This window comes from Fragaria vesca, linkage group LG5 (assembly GCF_000184155.1).
Source record: "Fragaria vesca subsp. vesca linkage group LG5, FraVesHawaii_1.0, whole genome shotgun sequence".
Classification (NCBI taxonomy): domain Eukaryota; kingdom Viridiplantae; phylum Streptophyta; class Magnoliopsida; order Rosales; family Rosaceae; genus Fragaria; species Fragaria vesca.
This window is the reverse complement of record NC_020495.1, coordinates 3668007-3686138: the sequence shown is the minus strand read 5'-3', so window position 1 is coordinate 3686138 and position 18132 is coordinate 3668007. Positions and strand designations below refer to the sequence as shown.

General features: G+C 38.2%; 4 protein-coding genes across 5 annotated transcripts; 1 reads left to right on the top strand and 3 right to left on the bottom strand.

Annotated features, from left to right (window-relative positions):
* Window positions 1-151: 151 nt before the first annotated feature.
* LOC101305377 (putative clathrin assembly protein At1g25240-like) lies at window positions 152-1393 on the bottom strand. The gene is made up of 2 exons (XM_004300884.1): window positions 923-1393; window positions 152-856 (listed from the first exon to the last, which is right to left on the bottom strand). The coding sequence occupies exons 1-2, from the start codon at window positions 1391-1393 to the stop codon at window positions 152-154; spliced, it is 1176 nt and encodes a 391-aa protein (XP_004300932.1).
* A 1702-nt stretch (window positions 1394-3095) lies between these two features.
* Window positions 3096-4147, top strand: LOC101296099. Of its 2 annotated transcripts, none has more exons than XM_004298958.1 (3): window positions 3096-3293; window positions 3389-3586; window positions 3707-4147. In XM_004298958.1, exons 1-3 carry the CDS (start codon window positions 3135-3137, stop codon window positions 3986-3988), a joined length of 639 nt encoding a protein of 212 aa, XP_004299006.1. In that variant the 5' UTR covers window positions 3096-3134; the 3' UTR covers window positions 3989-4147. The 2 variants fall into 2 exon arrangements, with proteins under 2 accessions (XP_004299006.1, XP_004299007.1); XM_004298959.1 differs by having other exon boundaries at window positions 3215-3293; window positions 3674-4086.
* Window positions 4148-4203: 56 nt separating this feature from the next.
* LOC101295810 (IAA-alanine resistance protein 1-like) lies at window positions 4204-8912 on the bottom strand. The gene is made up of 11 exons (XM_004298957.1): window positions 8307-8912; window positions 7647-7730; window positions 7466-7515; window positions 6270-6321; window positions 5988-6107; window positions 5668-5909; window positions 5232-5381; window positions 5015-5122; window positions 4803-4904; window positions 4679-4723; window positions 4204-4588 (listed from the first exon to the last, which is right to left on the bottom strand). The coding sequence occupies exons 1-11, from the start codon at window positions 8599-8601 to the stop codon at window positions 4433-4435; spliced, it is 1404 nt and encodes a 467-aa protein (XP_004299005.1). The 5' UTR covers window positions 8602-8912; the 3' UTR covers window positions 4204-4432.
* Window positions 8913-9410: 498 nt separating this feature from the next.
* Window positions 9411-14932, bottom strand: LOC101295518 (65-kDa microtubule-associated protein 6-like). The gene is made up of 12 exons (XM_004298956.1): window positions 14351-14932; window positions 13158-13361; window positions 12457-12723; window positions 11786-12001; window positions 11553-11708; window positions 11319-11478; window positions 11073-11224; window positions 10756-10843; window positions 10611-10684; window positions 10459-10533; window positions 9883-10239; window positions 9411-9772 (listed from the first exon to the last, which is right to left on the bottom strand). The coding sequence occupies exons 1-11, from the start codon at window positions 14423-14425 to the stop codon at window positions 9901-9903; spliced, it is 1806 nt and encodes a 601-aa protein (XP_004299004.1). The 5' UTR covers window positions 14426-14932; the 3' UTR covers window positions 9411-9772; window positions 9883-9900.
* Between the last annotated feature and the right edge of the window lie 3200 nt (window positions 14933-18132).

Here is an 18132-nt window from a genome sequence, read left to right as displayed (position 1 = left end):
ACACCATTCCTAATTAATAGTTGATCTCATATATAATTGAACTTTTATCTACTGTTTTCCATAGGTCCATGCACGTTAAACTCACAAATTGGGAAATTGAAGTGGCATAAACGAAGATGGAGACTCCTGGAGACAATTTCAAACGATCAATTTAGAAACTAATCAAATCCGGAAGAACAGGCTTAGTATGAGCAGGAGCAACATGAGGCATCAGATTCGAAGAGGATGCAAAAGGGTTATTGTAATCTGCAGCTGCAGCACTGGCATCGTTATAACCAGTGCTCACCCAGCTGATCATATCGTCTTCAGGAAACACCTCCCATTTATCTGTGATTATAGTCTTGAAAACTTTCTTCTTCGTCGTCCTCTTATCATGATGATCATCACCAACAATCAACAAATCACCACCATCGCTTTCTTTCTCTACAATCTCCTCCCTCTTTTCCTTCACCGCATCATCCCCAGCTTCCCGTATTATTCTTTCTAGGTCTTTAATATCTTCCTCAGGAATCTGCTTTACTTTAGGGCACTCCGAAGATCCAAGAGCACCCAAATCCCTGCAGAATTCAAGGTACATTTCCAGCTCCTGTCCTTGCATCGCCGCCTTCTGAACCACCGCAAGCGCCATTTGCGCCTCCTCCTTCCCCGGCGCAGCGTAAATCCTCAGCAGAACTCGAGCTATTCCCTTGCATATTCTGCTGTACATGTCGAATATCTCCGTCAAAATACATATCATGGCTTCAAAAACAAGATACACTTTCGCCGTGCCGAGATTAGGCCTTATCTCTAGCAACATGTCCATCAATGCCTGCCATTTCCTCAGCTTCACAAGCTCCTCAGTCAACGGTGGCTCCTCCTCCGCATGCTGAAGGTCAAGGCCGCCGCCTTGTAATCTCCCCAGCTTCTGCTGCTTCTTAAACGCCACGGCCGACGTCGCAGTTTCCTGAAGAAAAGCGGACCTCTGGTCCAAGTAAATAAAATACGCCCTCACGAAGGCGTCGTAGGCCCACGTCTTGCTCGGCCTGGAATGTCCGTCGGTGAAGTTGGAGAGATCAAACGGCAGCCGTCCGATCCTCTGCACGGCGGGGATCTTACAGCAGAAGATGCCGTGCATGAGCATCAAGCCTTTAAGCGCCACCACCCAAGACCTTGTCTTCTCCATTCTGGAGGAGATGGCATACAACAAAGGCTTTACGTACATGGGAGAGGTACGTACCCATTGGTAGACGCGGTGGAAGTTCTTATAGTCGACGTGTAACTCGTCGTGGCTGGTGGCCTTGATAACGATGGATTCTAGGTCGGGGTTGCGGTAGGAGGTCCGGCGAGAAATGGAGGCGGCCCAAATGCTGTTCCGGTCTTTGATAAGCCCGGCAGCTTTTTTCCACAGTTTCATTTCCTCCGCTGCAACCCTAACCCTAGGGCGTACGTACTCAAAACGTCGATCACCAGCAAACTTTTTTCAGAATGGAAAACCCTTTTGGTTATTTTTACTTGGGGCCTTAGCTAGGCCTTGTTCTTTCTCTGTTTCTGGTGGTGTTTCCCTCCTTACATTTTTATTTTTTATTTTTTATTTTGGTTTTTCCATTTTTCGAATTGGGGACAACCCAGAGTGGTACTGTTTTGTTATTTCTGGACGTGCGTTATTTAGAAAACTAAGTGCATGAGCTGCGAATGTTGACCACAATAATTTGGTTTCCTCCAAAAACAGTAAAAGGAGCTTGACATAACAGACCGGACTGAGAAACGTCTAGAGAGGCTGATATACTGATGTTATTTTACGTTTTGTTTGGCAAGTTACTTATCGTGCTTCGTGTTACGTTAGGAGTTTTTCAAGGCTGCTTTTGCGGACGCTCTTGTAACGCTGAGAGCTCAATAGAATTGGGCTTTTCTGAAAAAATAAATTGGACTTGTTTGTGACCCAAAAGTTGAACCGAATGCCGACCAGAGAAAGATGAATGACATCCAAAAGTAATGGTCGATCACCTGAGATTCATGTTCAGTAGTCAAGAAAGAGAGTAAAGAGTGATGATAAAAGTCCCCTAGCTACTAGCTACTTGGGATCATCTGTTATCCAGGAAATTCTTGTATACACGACGTGTAAACCTACTTAACATGTATTGTAACACTGAAATTGATATTGTTTCCCAAACAGGTTCAGGGGTGAAATCTTTGGTGTAACAAGTAACAAACCAACAACTAAAACGGGATGTAGTTTAATGGCAAAATGCAAAGTGTGTAAGAAAATTTAGCACTGTGAAAATGTATTTCATTTTTTACTGAATGTACGTATTGTTTACCACTCAAGAGGAAGATCCAAAAACTAGAGACAACAAAATCTTCCAACTGTCAGCTAAAGGATCATGTTGCTTATAACACGACTTGCGTAGAGGTAATAATTCTGCAGCATCGATCTGCAATCCTGCAACAGCACGCATGCGTTTTCTTTGGTCCTTAAGGTTTAATTAGAACCGAACTTGAATTGCATTAATTTGCATCGAAATGAACAAATTAGCAAAAACAAAAGTGTTTAGAGGAAGCTCTCTCCTATATATCTCGTGCTTTCCGCTCGCCTCTGTGTGCTTCTGTTCTTTACTTCTTTTGAGTTCTTTCTCAATGTGAATGAGTTTGTGTGAGTCTCTTTAAGCTTTTGCAACAGTCGCACCAGCAGCTCATGTACATGATATATTTTCTGCCTGCAAAACCCTAAAAAGCAAGAAAGCGGGAGATTGTTACATTTTTAACCTAGCTATCTGTAACTGTTCCTTAATCAAAGCAACAAAGTGAAAACAAAAGCTTGTCTCTTTCTCTTTTTGTGAATTGAATCTGTGAGAGAGAGAATGAGTGAAGAAAGCTAAAGAGAAAGAGCAATGAGGGTCCCCAAATAAAGTAAAGGAAAGGGTTCTTAGGAATGAATAAAGTAGTAACAGGAGGGGAGGAAATCCAAAGAGAAAAAAAAAAGACGAAAATGGTGGTGGGAATCTTTTCTTCATGATCTTCTTCCACTGACCACTGTGTAACACATCCCATATCGCCACCTCTCTATCTCTCTCTCTCTCTCTCTCTCTCGGTTTCACCCTACTAGTGGTACTACTACTACTACCCCTGCTAGCTTAGGCTCGCTACTACTCCTTTTTATGGTCTTTGCTCAGCAGCTTTGTCTTTTCATCAATCTTTTCCTACCTCTCCCACTCCAGAAGAGAACAAATTTGCTCAGCTTCAGCTACCATGTCTTCTACAATATGAACAATAACAATAGTATCTCTATGGCATTTTCATGTGGAAGTCATTATTATGTAAGTTCGCTTTCCCTCTCTCTCATTCCAAAGATTTCCATATACTAGCTAGTTGCAGAACGTCATCATTATATAGCATGCTTCATTTTCATTAGGATGGAGAAGAACCAGAAGTTCCACTGATAAATGAAACAAAGAGGTGTGCTGCTATGGATGTTCAAGTTCACAATGAGCTTCATGAAGGTCAAGTAGAGCTATTGGACTTTGAATTCTGGCCGGTCGAACATCCTTCAGAGCCGCCCGATGAGGATCACCCCCTGAAATGCCCAATGCCGGACTCTTCTGTTATCAATGTAAGCATCTGTGGTTTAGTTCTTTCGGTTTCTTTTGGTTATGTGTTTAACATTTGGTGGTAGTGATGTTTGTTGTTACATCTGCAGATTGATATAGTCTCATGTAAAATAAATTTACAGGATGGAGGAACAGGAAGGGTTTCTGAGAGCAACTATAAGAGCTCAATGCCGCGTAAGAGAACAGAAGTTTCTTCTCCTTGTTTTATGGAGATGGTAGATCAGCCTCCTGTTCCTGTTGCTGTTCCGGTGAGAACAGTGAGGAAGAGGCATCACACTCTCACCCGCGGCGGGGGTGAACATGTCATATCCCCTCTGAGGAGAATGCAGCCGCATCCGCCACGCCCTCTACCGGCTCAGAACATCACTGTCTTTCAAATGCTTCAGCAGCTGGACAAGTCCTGATCGGAAATGGTTTATGTCACTTGTCTTGCTCTTTTCAAGTCTGTTATTGGAAGACTTGTAGCTATTATAGAAAACCAAAATGCAGTATGAACCCTTTTGTAATTTCGTTGCCTGTTTCTGATGCTGTTTCTATATATTGAGAATTGTATTTGTTAGAAATCGAAGCCATCAATTAAATTGAGAGGCGAAACAAAGAAAAGAAAGATGAAGCATGTTAACTAAAGCATGTCGATTTATCAGAAGTCTGAACAGCGTAAAAACAAGAACCATGTTCCACAGGATGTGTATAGTGACGAGGTTTAATCATTCTCTATTATCTATCTTCTCTCGTCTCATTTCCACATTCCCCACACAATTCAGGTGGAGAAGAAGAATTGTATTTTGATTTCATCCCCTATGAGTAGTACACATTCAATATTCGAGTCCCAATTTCTAAATGCACTTTCATTCATAAAGTGAAATACATAGAGCAATTGACATGCCTAGTATCAACGAAGTTAACTGCATCGCCGTGCTTTTCAATGATGAGTTGCCATTGTTATTCATTTCTGCAAGCACTCCAGCAACAGCAATGTATATAAATCCACCGGCTGTAAAGCCCTGCAAATAGGTAGAATACAAAATTTGGTTTAGATTTTGGCAGGAAAATTATGAACTAAATTTTCAACCAACACGCAAGGCTCTTTTCACCTCCATCAAAGATGACTGTCCTGGATCTTGTCCGATAAGCAAAGCCTGCACCAAAACAGATTACTCTCTCATTTTTCACACTGAAGATACAAATTGAAAGGGAAAACTATAGACTATAACCTACCATTGCGGTTCCAACTAGGGCCACAAGTGCTGAGAGGAAATTGAAAAAGAGTGCTTTAGATACACTGAAACCAGACCTCACCAGAATACCAAAATCACCAACCTGAAACAGAGTAAGGTGATATATTAGGAACACTGCATGTATTGATAAGAGATTCATACTTGAATACATGGTATTATCCACATTAAATGAACAAAAGAGAAAATTCAAACCTCCTGAGGAATCTCATGTGCAAGCAAGAATAGAGTTCTAGACCACCCACCAACAGTACCATGAAGCAGGAAAGCACTTCCTAAAGCCATACCATCCGTGAAATTGTGCTGTAGTGAAAAGACAAAGCTTTTTAAAAACATAATAACCCTGCATCATGAACCACAATTATGTTTGAATAAGTAACAAGATTAATTACAAATAAGGAGAACCACATACAACACCGTCAGAGAAGAGATTGAGATAACCAAACACAAGATTGTTTGGTTTTCGTGCAGGTTCTCCATCTAAAGATTTAGCATCATGACTCAAGTCATCTGCAGCATCCACATCTTGTTTATTATCCCTATCACCTGTGGTAGTGTTTCTCTGCAGGATTGGCCAGATAGCACAATGTCAATACTTCAAATGCATTCCAGTAATGAAACTTCATTAATAAGAGTAATTTTCATTTATTTAAATCAAACTGGGTGAAATTATGATAACAGACAGTATCATTAACTTCAAAGGTTATTATAGACATGAAAGTAATTAAGTTTTACACAAGATTTATATAAATCAAAAGATAACAGTTCCATATCTGATACAAAATGAAGTTGCAATTCAACCTTGCTGAAGTATGAATATAAATCAAGATGCCAAGTAAGCTGCTTACCTTACGCAATTGAGAATCACTACGAGAATTTTCCTCTTTTCCTTCAGATGATACATTTGGCTTCCTCCCATCTTTTCCAGTGGAAGATTCTGACAGCAAGTCATCATGAGAATCATTGTCATCCTTCAATTTCTTGCTGTGATGATGGTGATGATGACCATGACCCCAAGCATTGGTTCCTCCAGAGTGTTCCTCAACATACCTTACTATCTTTTCTACCAGAAGAAACAATACAATTCCCGCTGCAACAACAAAGATATAATTTAATAATCCAACTAAAATGCAAAAAGACAGCATGTAGAATGATTATTAATACTAACCCAGGACTGCAATTCCTACAGAAAGATCTTCTAAAGAGTGCGCATGTGAATGCTCATGTTCACTATGATCATGATGATCATGGCCTACATGGTCGTCATGTGAGTGGGAGTGCCCTCCACCTGCAGTAAATTGGATTCTGACTCACTTATAAGAAAATCAAATGCAAAGATGAACAGCTACACCCTAATTACATCATATATTATCATAAATTATATTATCACACACACACACACACACACACACCCCAATCATCATAATTTAATGTCTAATTATTGTCTTACCAAAAGCATGTGGTAATTGATGAAGGAAAGCATCCCCTAACATAGCGCCAGCCTGCAAATGGAATTCATATAGCGGTTCAAGAAACAAAACACTAGAAATGCATTATAAATGTTCTGACCAATGAGAACTATTACTGTACTCTTTAAGATGAAACAACTACCATGGACAAATATTATTCTGATCAAAGACACTATTTGTTCATAAGTAAACAAAAGAAATTTCTTTTATTATGAATCATGATATGTCCAAAACAACTGAACAAGTATACATTGCTAATTTCAGAAAATGCCTCCAAAATTCAAGAACATTATAGGACAAAAGATCCTGTTGTTTGGTAACTGACAGAAATGGTGAAATGCCGGAGCTCAAATCTAAGACATGCTCATGGAAAAGTTTCAAATTTGGATATGATTATGTCAGGACAGATTAATATAGCAAACCTAACAGTTCACTGATCACTCTATCTTAATTCAAAACATTTAAATTATGAAATCACTGAGGCTTAGTCCCTGGCATCAAGACTCTGGGGAATTCAGACTGCAGGGAGCTATATTAAGGTCGAAAGCATTAAACTACTCCAACAAGATGCCAAAATGGCCTTTTTTCTAAGATGTTCCAGAGATCCACCAAGGATAACAAGGATATGGAAGTTGAACAGAGCCTACCTAACCCCACCAACTTTCTCAACTTTCTGGGTAGAAACAGTACAAATTTTTAGCCTGATCCACATACTACAGCAGTTTACATCAGCTAAGTTAGAAACTCACCATGAAAGGGGCTGATTTATTGTTTGACCCCAAGTAAAAAACTATAAGAACTTCCAAAAGTCATTTAAATTTGGACTTTAGTTGCTTTAACACAAGAAGAAATGTAGCAGGCAATGTTCAGTAAATTGGAGACGTATTTCACAAAGCCAAATTTTTTATCAATGGTCGATAGGAAAGTCTTGGAACACCATAAAAGGATAGTGTTGAAATAGAAAGTACTGTAACTCTGAACTAGTAGTTTAGAATCACCATATTAGCAACCCAGAGAAAACAAGGGGAACACTGGTGATTAATGGACAATATAAGGTAGTAAACTACATAAAATTTACAATTACAGAGAAGCATTAGAAGCTAAATGTAAAGAGCAATATTAAGGAATCTGAACCCAAATAAAGCTAAATGTAAAGAGCAATATTAAGGAATCTGACCCCAAATAAAGCCAACGAATCAACAACTGCCTTGGACGGTTTCCCCTGTACTGCAATAATGCTAAAGAGTCAGTCCCTGACACTGAGACAGTCATCCTAGAGCCAAACTTATCAATGAATTGAGAAAAAAGTCATTGCCAATGTCAATAATGATCTCTACATTTGCAATGAAGTCACTTACCAAATATTACTGGCAAGATAATCAGGCAAATGAGGGAAGCCATGCTGACCAAAAGCGAGCATCCCAATGAATGAATCCAAAGACCTGTAAATATACACAATAAAAGTTGAACAAGGTGAGATGGATTCAGGGACACATTTCAGATAAGTATTATAACGTGACACAAAAAGGTAATACAAATAGATATGAACTAAGAACTTAGAACAGTGACCAGGGTGAAGCAGTTGAAAAAGAGTGAAGCTTGTATTTAATAAAGATAGAGATCAACCACCAAACAAGGGAGATCTCTCATAGCTTCGCACATACTGCGTTCCATGTTAAATATCAGAACTTTCAAATGAGGCACTTCAGTTCATATGTAGTTTATTTACCCAATCCTATAAATTTCTTTACCTACATGACTAAGTTTCATACTGATATCTCAGATGACAAAGCGAATGCATATAGTGAAGCACATTCCCAGAATGACAAAGTCACCGAAATCTACTAATAATTCAGAACTTGATTGGCAACCACACAGTACAATTCATAAACAATTCAGTTCATCACACATTACACACATTCCTCAAACAACCCCAAAATCGAAAACGTAAAAAAGTCAACAGTAAATCTATACTCATCCTAACAAAATCATCACAAGATACCCAAAAAAAAACGTACCAGTAACCGAGAGCTGCAAAGCACCAAAATGCTCATGACCATGACTGTGATCGTGGTCATGCTGAAACCCAAATCCATGCAACCTCATATCCTCCTCCTCGGCCAATTCCTCCGGCAGAAGCTTCGACCCCACCAAGCTCTGCCCCTGATGCCCATGATCATGATCATGCCCATGACTACATTTGTGACTATGAACATGAGCCTCCCCAGATGCACACACCAAACTCAGATCCAAACACAACACAAAAACCAAACCAACAACAGCCAACACCATCTGTCTCTTACACAGCGCCATTTCCGGGCAAAGCTGTTAAGGATGTGTTTGGGTGTGAGACTGAGCAGACTAGACTACCTAACTACTTAAGAACGGCTCTTGCAGACTCCCTCGATGCTGATTACGCAAACGACTATAAAGAAAAGCACTATTATTCCGATTATGATACCGAAGGTCACCACATCCATCCTCCTCTCCTTTTTTTTTCTTTTATCTATTTTCTTTTTTTTGCTTCTATTCTTTTTTAGAACAAAGTCTCAAAAAGAAGAATCTAATGACAGACCAGATCCCTTTCTTTCTCTCCAAAATGTATCAGTTACACACTCCCACTCTCAACTCTGCTACTTCCTAAGTTCCTATAAATTACACCTTTGTTGCAAACTTGCAATGTCTGATGCAAAGTTGTAGACTTTTTGCCTTGTTGCAAATTATTACAGTGATTGGTATCCCAAAAAAACATTATTACAGTGATTACTCTTACTTATTACTGAGCTTCAGTCGGTGGATAAAGGTCTGATCTTTGTATTCTTGGTACCACGTCAGGAACTCAGGATAGTCCAAAATCCTATCTTTACATTTCAGACTGATCCCATGTTCCCAACATAGAGAAGAAGACCATGAAATTGCACAGGGATGAAGTTGCGGCTTCTTTTGTTTCAGTGTGAGGAAGAAGGTTAAGAAAGAATGGGTAGGTTTGTGAAGCAATTATTAGCTCAAACATGAGCAAAAGATTGCGACTTTGAGCTCAAGTGTAGTGAACAAGTAGAAAAATTGTGCATACAGAATATGAATAAGCTTTAGGCTTGTGGCAGCAATGCGCACACGAAATGGGAGATATCATGGAACTCATATATACACACAAAGATGAAATGGTGAAAACAAGCAAATCCAACAAAGGACAAGGTCAGCACTACCATAACCCTTTCTCTTTTAATATAAAGCTACTCACTATTGACATGCAATACTTCCCAAGTTAACAAGTGAAATGCCAAAACTTTACCTAGCAGAGTCACCTCTCTTATACCCCATCAAAGCACAACTTTGTTCTCAAAAGTTAAACTACTACCACTTCCATGTAATCCTAACAAATTACAATCATAGACTAGTGTGTACAATCCCCTTCCATATTCACAAGGTTTCCACTGCTTTAATTCGGTGAGCTTTCATCTAACTTGTAAGCAGCTGCCTGACCCTGCAACAACACCACCAGGTTATCAATAAAGTGGAACAAGAATCTTGCAGAATGATATGCAATCTTTTTTACAGAATAAACGGAGAGAGATTTATGGTGGAGAAGCATACCATTTCCAATATTTAGCATTAATCACGAGGGGGGGAGCCTAACACTGAACCACAGACAGATGTAGCATATGACATTGTATCTTCTTTCGATATGGCCACAAAGTTCAGTGGTGCAGTAGACAATCGCCTTGGTTCCTTGAAATATCCATTTTGGCGCCCTGAGTAAGATCTTGGTGTTAAGAGCTCTGGAGTTCCGCCGCCAACTGAGTTCCGACGAGGGTTAGGAGTCATGGATCCATTTCCATTTGCACGATATCCATTTGGTTTTCTGAAGCTATTACTTTTTCTAGGACTAGGTCTAGACCCATACATGGCCTCTTTCTCTGTGAGGAGAAGATCTTGGATCTTCTTTTGGTCCTATAAAGGAAAGGAAAGAAAGTTAACAACATCATCCACAGAGGAAGCGGAAAGAGCGCCATAGAATTAGATTTTCAAGCAAAGTGGCAATTTACAAACTCATTCGACACGACTCCTTTTTTTTCATCTTTGAGTGACAACTTTCTCTTAGAATAGTTCACAGTAAGTGGCTGCTGTAAATACATGAAAGACCCACATAAGATAGCGTAGTTAACTTACCCTGGATCGCTTCTTCTCCTCTTCCTTCTGCCGCCTGCTCACTTTGTAATCCTCTAGTATTGACACTAAGCGTACCTGCAAATATTTGTTACCCTAAGTTTAGAAGAGAGTAGACTCAGAGAGACAACACAACCTATAATACAACTACTTACCCCATCATAAAGAAATAATGTCTTTCTCTCGTCCTCCCAGGCCAGCGTTTTGTTTATCAAATTGTCAACCATTGCTGCAAAGAAAAATTGTTAGCTCTAACAGTGCTACAGCCGTAAATATAGTGGCGAATGCTCAAGACAGTACCTGGAATTTTGTTTACAGTCACTCGAGCACGTTCAGCACGTTTAAGGTTAATGTGAACCCCTCTCCCAGCACTGTACCGACTATCATCCTGGAATTCAATAAACAGATTTAAAAGAGAATAAAACTAGAAGTATTACAAAGAAGAAGCATGAATATTTAGCGGTGGCACAAAAGATGGCTTGTAGCTATTAAATGTTGAACGTATCTGACTTCAAAAATATTTGAAGTTAATAAGAAGACCAGCTAGAATAACTAGATATTGTCTTCATATCAGAACCAGTGAAAATTGAAAACTACCACAACATCTATAAGCTTACTTGATTATAGTCTTCCAGCCAATTTTCCTCTTCACAAGCAAATAACCACCGGTCTATCCTATCTGTTATTTCTTTTCGACTTAGAGCTTCTTCTTTAACTTTGACTATCTGTGCTTCTATGTTCGCCAGAAGTTCAGACGGATCAACTAGACCTGAACATAGGCAACATGATCAATAGACCGTTTTTAGGCAATTATATTTTAGCAAATACAATTAACTGGCTTTAGCCCAAGTGATGTTTGATACCAGAATCTATCAATGCACTAGATTTCTCAGCAGCGGTGTTGGTATCGGGTTCAATGTGAGTCATTCTGCAAATTTCCTCTAATTCAGACCTTCTTTTCATAACAAGCTCTTTCATTCTACTTGCTTTCAATTCAGTGAGTCTCTCCACTTCTGCAGATGCCTGTCAAAGAGACAAGAGTAATTTTAGTAATTTTTGGAGAACTAAAACTAAGAGATATGAGATTGATATTCAACCTGTTCAATAACATCTGTTGAAAGTAAGCCAGGATGTGTAATTTCTGGTTCTGCATTTCCAAGAATGTAAGTAATCCCTGAAAATCGATTCATTTCTTCTTTTGATGAGTCCATCAAATTCCAAAGTTCAAAGAGTGATGCTACGACATCTTTTAGCTGCATTTTTGAAAAAGAGTAGCACTTAGATTTCATAGCCAGAATCAAAAGGCATGTAAGGTAGGAACAGGATTTACCTTCTGGATTCGAGCTTTTCTTTCGATTTTCAACTTGAGAATGGTCTGCTCAAGACCCTCCAATGTGCTATTGCTAATGTTTGTGGACTGTTCTGTGTTTGTCCTCTGCAAGCTGGGATCCACTTCACTTACAGTCTTACCAAAATCCAAGCCAAGCACACCGCAAAGGGAATGAACCTCATTGACGTATTCCAAAACCTTCTGAAGGCGGTCAGACTGCCAAAACAAAAGTCAAATTATCAGAATATAGATACAAGTACAGCATAAGTGAGGTAAATCAATCCAACACATCCAAAATGTAAATAATCTCCTATCTAAAATAGGACAGCTCTCTTGTTTATCTAACAATTGTCAGTGATAACGTCAACACAATGCATATCAGAAAGTAAACTATGTTCAAAGACGAATGGAACCTTTGGTTACAGCAATAAAGCTGTAGCCTCCGGCAATTTGTCTACAAATTGTGATATCAGACATGACCTATCTAATGATTTTATATTAACTCCGCAGTTTTCAATTACCCACATAGAACAGCAGTTGCAACCATTTAAACAGGACCTCACAACTCATATAATTAAAGAAGCGGTATCAAAACCAAACATTTGTGTCTGGTTAAAGAAGCGGTATTAAAAGTTAACTTGCAGTTTGGCCTCATATGATATTATACTCACCTTCTCCTTCTGAAGGGTGTGCAGATGTCCTTGATACTCAGTAAGCTTTCTCGATGACAAGTCTTGTTCATCAAGGGTAATTGAACTGATGAGAGAACTGTTGAGGTTATCGTAACCAGAAATTTCCTCGCTGATCTTCTCGATTTGTGTCTTTATATCTGCAAATTGCTTCATTCGTGCCTCTTTCTTCATTTTTAAATTGTCTAGCAGTGGTGCCACAGATGCGAGTTTCTCTTTCAAAGAACTTGATCTCTTCTCTTTCCGTATCTGTAAAATTATGTTGTGAATTAGTAAACATATGCAACTGAAACAGCTGGTACTGGTAGCCACAATTAGTACATATATAGTTCATAATGGATTACCAAGCAGAACAGTGTGTAACCAAACATTTAATAACAGGAAAAGACACTAATCAAACAAATATCTTTTACAAGCTAGATTGTTCGAGGACGCAACATAAAAAGCCAAAGGGCATTCATCCCTACATTTGATAATTGTGGTTAGAGTATTCAATTCTGGAGTAATCAAGAAGTATAACAATCCAAATGTACCCATATAGGTCAGAATGGTAACCAATAACAAATCTAGTCATTCATTCACAGTATATTAATCACAAATAAATGACCCAAATTGCAAAATACAAGAACAAAGTACTGCTAGTACGAGAACAAAAACTGAAAATCCAAGTTTTGATTGTTTACCGGTGAATCAATATTGAGTTCCCCAAGAGCAGCCATGAGAGTGGCGAGCTCAGCTTCTTTTGCTGCAACAGACTGATGAAGGCGTGCCTTGGTATTGGCAGCTTCATCAACCTTCCTCCTGTAAACTTCTAAGCATTCCCTTTCCAACTCCAACAACATTCGATCTTGGTCTGCCACGCTCTCACCAATTTCAGTCCATATTTGCTGCAAAGCAGAAGCACAAAACAGTTATTTCTGTATCGTGTACAATCATCATTTTCTTTCCTTTATAGTGAAAAACTTGCCAGAGTTACATGGGGTTACAAACAATTTATTAACAAAAACTAATCACGGGAAACACATAAGCGCGCTTCTCATCATATCAAAACTTGCATAGCAGAAAAGGAAAAGAAAACAATCATCAAAATTAAGATAGATGAAGTAGTAATGTTGAATTGTAGAAACTGGGAAACCAAATTCAAGAACACAAAAGTTTTAGCAACTTCATTAGCATCTGTGGTAATATTACCACAAGATGAAGGAGCATTTTGGAAGAACCAACAGAAAGTCAAATCCCATAAGAAAAACAAGTTAACCCTAGTCCAAAAAATCCCATTGAAATGGAAAACTTAAGATTGAGGAACTTTACTAATTCAGGAAGACACTTGCAAAGAAGCCAGAATATGAATACAGCAGAGATAATTAACCGCCAATTTTGTCATGAGTAGAAGGAAAATAGTTGGAAATTCCAGAGATTGTTGAAACCCATTAGAAGAAAACAAAAATATAAATAAAACAGAAAAATGAAAAATTTTAATATATACAAACACATGTTTCATAAAAATCATGCTCAAGTATACACAGTAACCCAGAAAAAAAGAACTGAATTTGAAAACTATGGTGAACAGATCACATTTTACAGAGCCTGTTATCTTAAAAAGGCGAACATATCTACTTTGCTTACCAATTCAAAGAAACCATAACTGATAAAAAGACCCCTAATTTAAAGCTCCATTATGACACATTTTAGCGAAATAATCAATGTTCTCCTTTTGACAGAGCAAAACAACTTAAAAGTGGGCTGAAAACCCAATGATGAAAAAGCAAAGCTTCCAAGAAGAAGAAGCAGAGGAAGACCCAAAATTGAAAAAAGACACAAACTTTACTGTTGAGAAACAACAAGAAACACAGAAAGTGAAGAAGAGAGAAAGAACCTGAAGCTCTTTGAGCAAATGATTACAGCCACTGCTTGCTCTGAAGCTGATAGTGGGACTCCCAAGAGCTAGCATTTTGCTCAGATCTCTGTGACTCACTCAAATTGAAGTTAAAGCAAGTTTCTTGTGAGCTTTCAAGTACCCAACAAACCCAGAGAACCCAAATTGAAGAAGCAGAGGTTGACAGTGTAAAAAGCTCACACCACAGCAAAGAAAGAAGAACAAGAAGAAGAAGGAGGCGACATTAACTAGGTGTTGGGTTTCAAGTCAAAGAGAGACCAAGAGACCAAGAAACAATAGGGCCTGTCTCCATTGCCATAAACAACCTAAGCTCTTCTAGATCTGAACCCTCTCTTCACTCTTCACTGCCAAAAGCTATGCTCTCTTTTTTCTTTAAAATTTTCAAGAAAAATGTGAAAGGATTGGAATTTAGAACAAGCAAAGGATCTCTGAGATGGTTTTTGAACGGGAAATGGAAGACAGAAAGACTAGCACCAACTAGAGAGAGAGAAGAGGAAGAAGCAGGACAAGAGTAAAGGTTCAGACTTTAGAGAAAGAAAAAAAAAACAATGGCATTTGTAATAAGCAAACAGGAAACCAAACCAATTATATTAAACAAATGACAAGAAAAAAATGACTCTTTTTATGAGCCAAATGCTGAGATGAGCCAAAATGCCGATGTAGCAGGTGAGAGTGTGAAACAATGCATCAGATTGCGCGCGTGGGTTTACTTTCCAAAAAGAAATTTGGAAGGGAAATTTCATGAGATTAGTGCAACAGAGTACCACACTGTGAAACAAAATCTTAGAGCAGCTTAGCTGTGAATTTGATGTCAACAGTGATCCATGAATAATGAGAATCTAAGAATGTGATATTTAACAATCTAATTCCCTTTATTTATCACTATACATATATGCCAATATGCCATAATATGATTAATATCTTGGCCACTGACTTTATTTGACTAAGACTTAAAGTTTTGATCAATTACTAGTACACTTTAGTTAGCTTTCCCTATAGGACCTAAATATGTACATGAAAGTGAAACGTTGTTGAATGTGTGCCACTCCATTGTTTCCCAAGCTGCTCAACACCAGACTATACATTTTGCAAAATACTGTAACCGAAGAAGATGAACAAATGTATAATGGGGTTGGTCTAGTTGGGGAACATGCTAGGCTGCAAATCCTACAATGAAACGGTAGCTTCAAGGGTTCTTCTAACAAAATTGCAATAAGAGGTCCATAGTTCAAAACTCAACTAGTGAAAAACATCCTTCAAGGATGAGTCATCCCTAAGTTGTTTTCGGTCTCAAAGTGGTAACTCACTTAATCACCATTTTTCAAAATAAGAAGATAGACAATTGCCCCAAAAAATATGGACAATTGTTTTTGAAACCTTCACCGTTATTAATCGGTTAATGTTTGAACGCAAATTAATTGTTATTTACAGCGTGAAGAATATGTCATTTGTTGCCTTAAAATAAAATTTTATAACATTTCAACTCATTTAGTTATCAAATACCAAGTTGTATGTAGTAATCATTAGCAAAGCAAATGCAGATTCGAATGAACAATTGAGTGATAATTGTTAAATGATTAACATGAAGTTAATCATACATATCTTGCATCTACTGCGGCTGGCTAGGATTGATGATCAACATTCTGTTCAGATTGCTTGAGTGAAAGGCAAGGTACAACATAAACAAGATTTTGGAACAAACTAGCTAGCTAGCTCATCTTTCTGAAAACATTAAAGAGTCTAAAGGGAGGGGATTAGGGTTTGATTAGTAGAAAGTAGTAATACGTGGGTCACTACTCTTTTAAACCCTGAATCCTAAGTACTAATTAACCTATGCAATGTACTTCATCTTCTTGCTCATCATATATCATATGAACTTATGGATGATATTGGTTGCTTGGAGAAAGCAATAGCTAGCTAGGTCGACTAAATCGAACGGTTGGTATGTCAGAAACACTAAGGAAATGACTTGAGTGACATGATTTGTTACATTATTGTTATGAGATGGACACTCGATCGAACTATTATAGATTTTCCCATTTTGTAATCATATCCATATATTTATGAATGCAACATTTGACATGGACTGACTTCCTCAACGGTACAATCCAGCATTTCTCTGCACGCAGAAGCATCTGAACTATTAAATAATAATGTTCATGTGCAATAGCATTATAGTTACTTGGAGTCTAAACCAATGTATATAAATCGAAGCTAGCCTGCCATGCGTTCATTTCCATCGATTATAAACCAAACAAATACACGTAGTTTCTAATTCGAATGTGCATGACTATGATCGAGCAACCTCTTGCGTCTACAACTTAGATAATATCAGTGAGCTGTGGCTTGGTAGGCTAACCAACAATGTTGATATCATGGATTCAAATCTAACTGACGTATGTAGAATGCGTGAGTTTATAATAAAAAAATAAAAATAAAAATAAAAACTTGGATAACATTTCATTATCAAGTCAAAAGCTTCTACATACATTAATTCATGTTATATCTTATATGAAATGAACTATGGTCTGTTGATCGATGAAAGAAATCGATCTATAACGCAAATGAGAAATGAGAAGCCTACTACAAAAGAAAAAAATGCATATCGATCGAAAAGTCGATGCGTGATGCATGCAATGTTCTAAAAGGCGCTAGGCGCTAGGCGGGCGGTAACCCACAGCCTAGAGCCTGGACAGCCTAGAGCCTGGACAGCCTAGGCAAGGATTAGGCGGGGACTAGGCGATTTGTATTTTTTAAGATTTATTATATAAAAATATATATTTTATGCAATTTAATATTTGAAAACGGTCAAATATAGATAAATTATTCAACATAATCTAGTCATACTCATTTATAAAATAAATTGTAACTAAAATTTAACATAACTTCCTGTAAAAGTGAGCAACAACAACAATAAACATATACACTTCTAATTTTAAACACACAATTAACTCTTATACTCTCATACTCCCCACAATATAACAATCCCACCACAAAAAGAAAACAAAAATAGCCGTAGAACTTAGCAGCCTAGGCGGACAAGGCGGCATCTAGGCTGGCTAGGCGGCATTTAGGCGAGTTAGGCGGCCGCCTAATCGCCCACAGCCTGGCACAAAGGCCTGGAAGAAAAGCGAGGCGGCTTGTTGCAGCCTAGAGCCTAGGCGGGGACTAGGCGGTCCTAGGCGGGGCCTTTTAGAAGCTTGGATGCATGATATATTATCTAGTATTTGCCTCTTACATTAAGAACATAAATTCATTTATGGACGTACAAGAATATTTTTTTTCTTCTCTATAAATGTCAGTTCTTTACTCTCTGAGGTTTCCTACAATATAACCTCTGATTCTCATAATATGGGTATTACGTCGTGAAATGGAATCAAGGAAAGAAGGGATGGGCAGGGAATTAATGCTCTAATCAGACCCCGTAGGCATCTAATATTATCGATCACATACATATATATATGGATCTTAATTATCTAATCTATTCTGACTAAACTATGATTGACGTTCGACCTAACTGCATAAAGACTAATTATATATGATTAAACAAAATTATCACATGCATATTGCTTTGCTAAGAATTATATAGTAGTCAGTTTGGTCGACGGATTAGGTCACAATAATACAATTAGACAAACTTTAATTCATAATTCAACAATTATAATGTGTGTTGATAATATATATAGAGAGCTTAATTTCTTTCGTATTTTTGAGAGAGAGAGAGAGAGAGAGAGAGAGAGAGAGAGAGAGAGAGAGAGTAG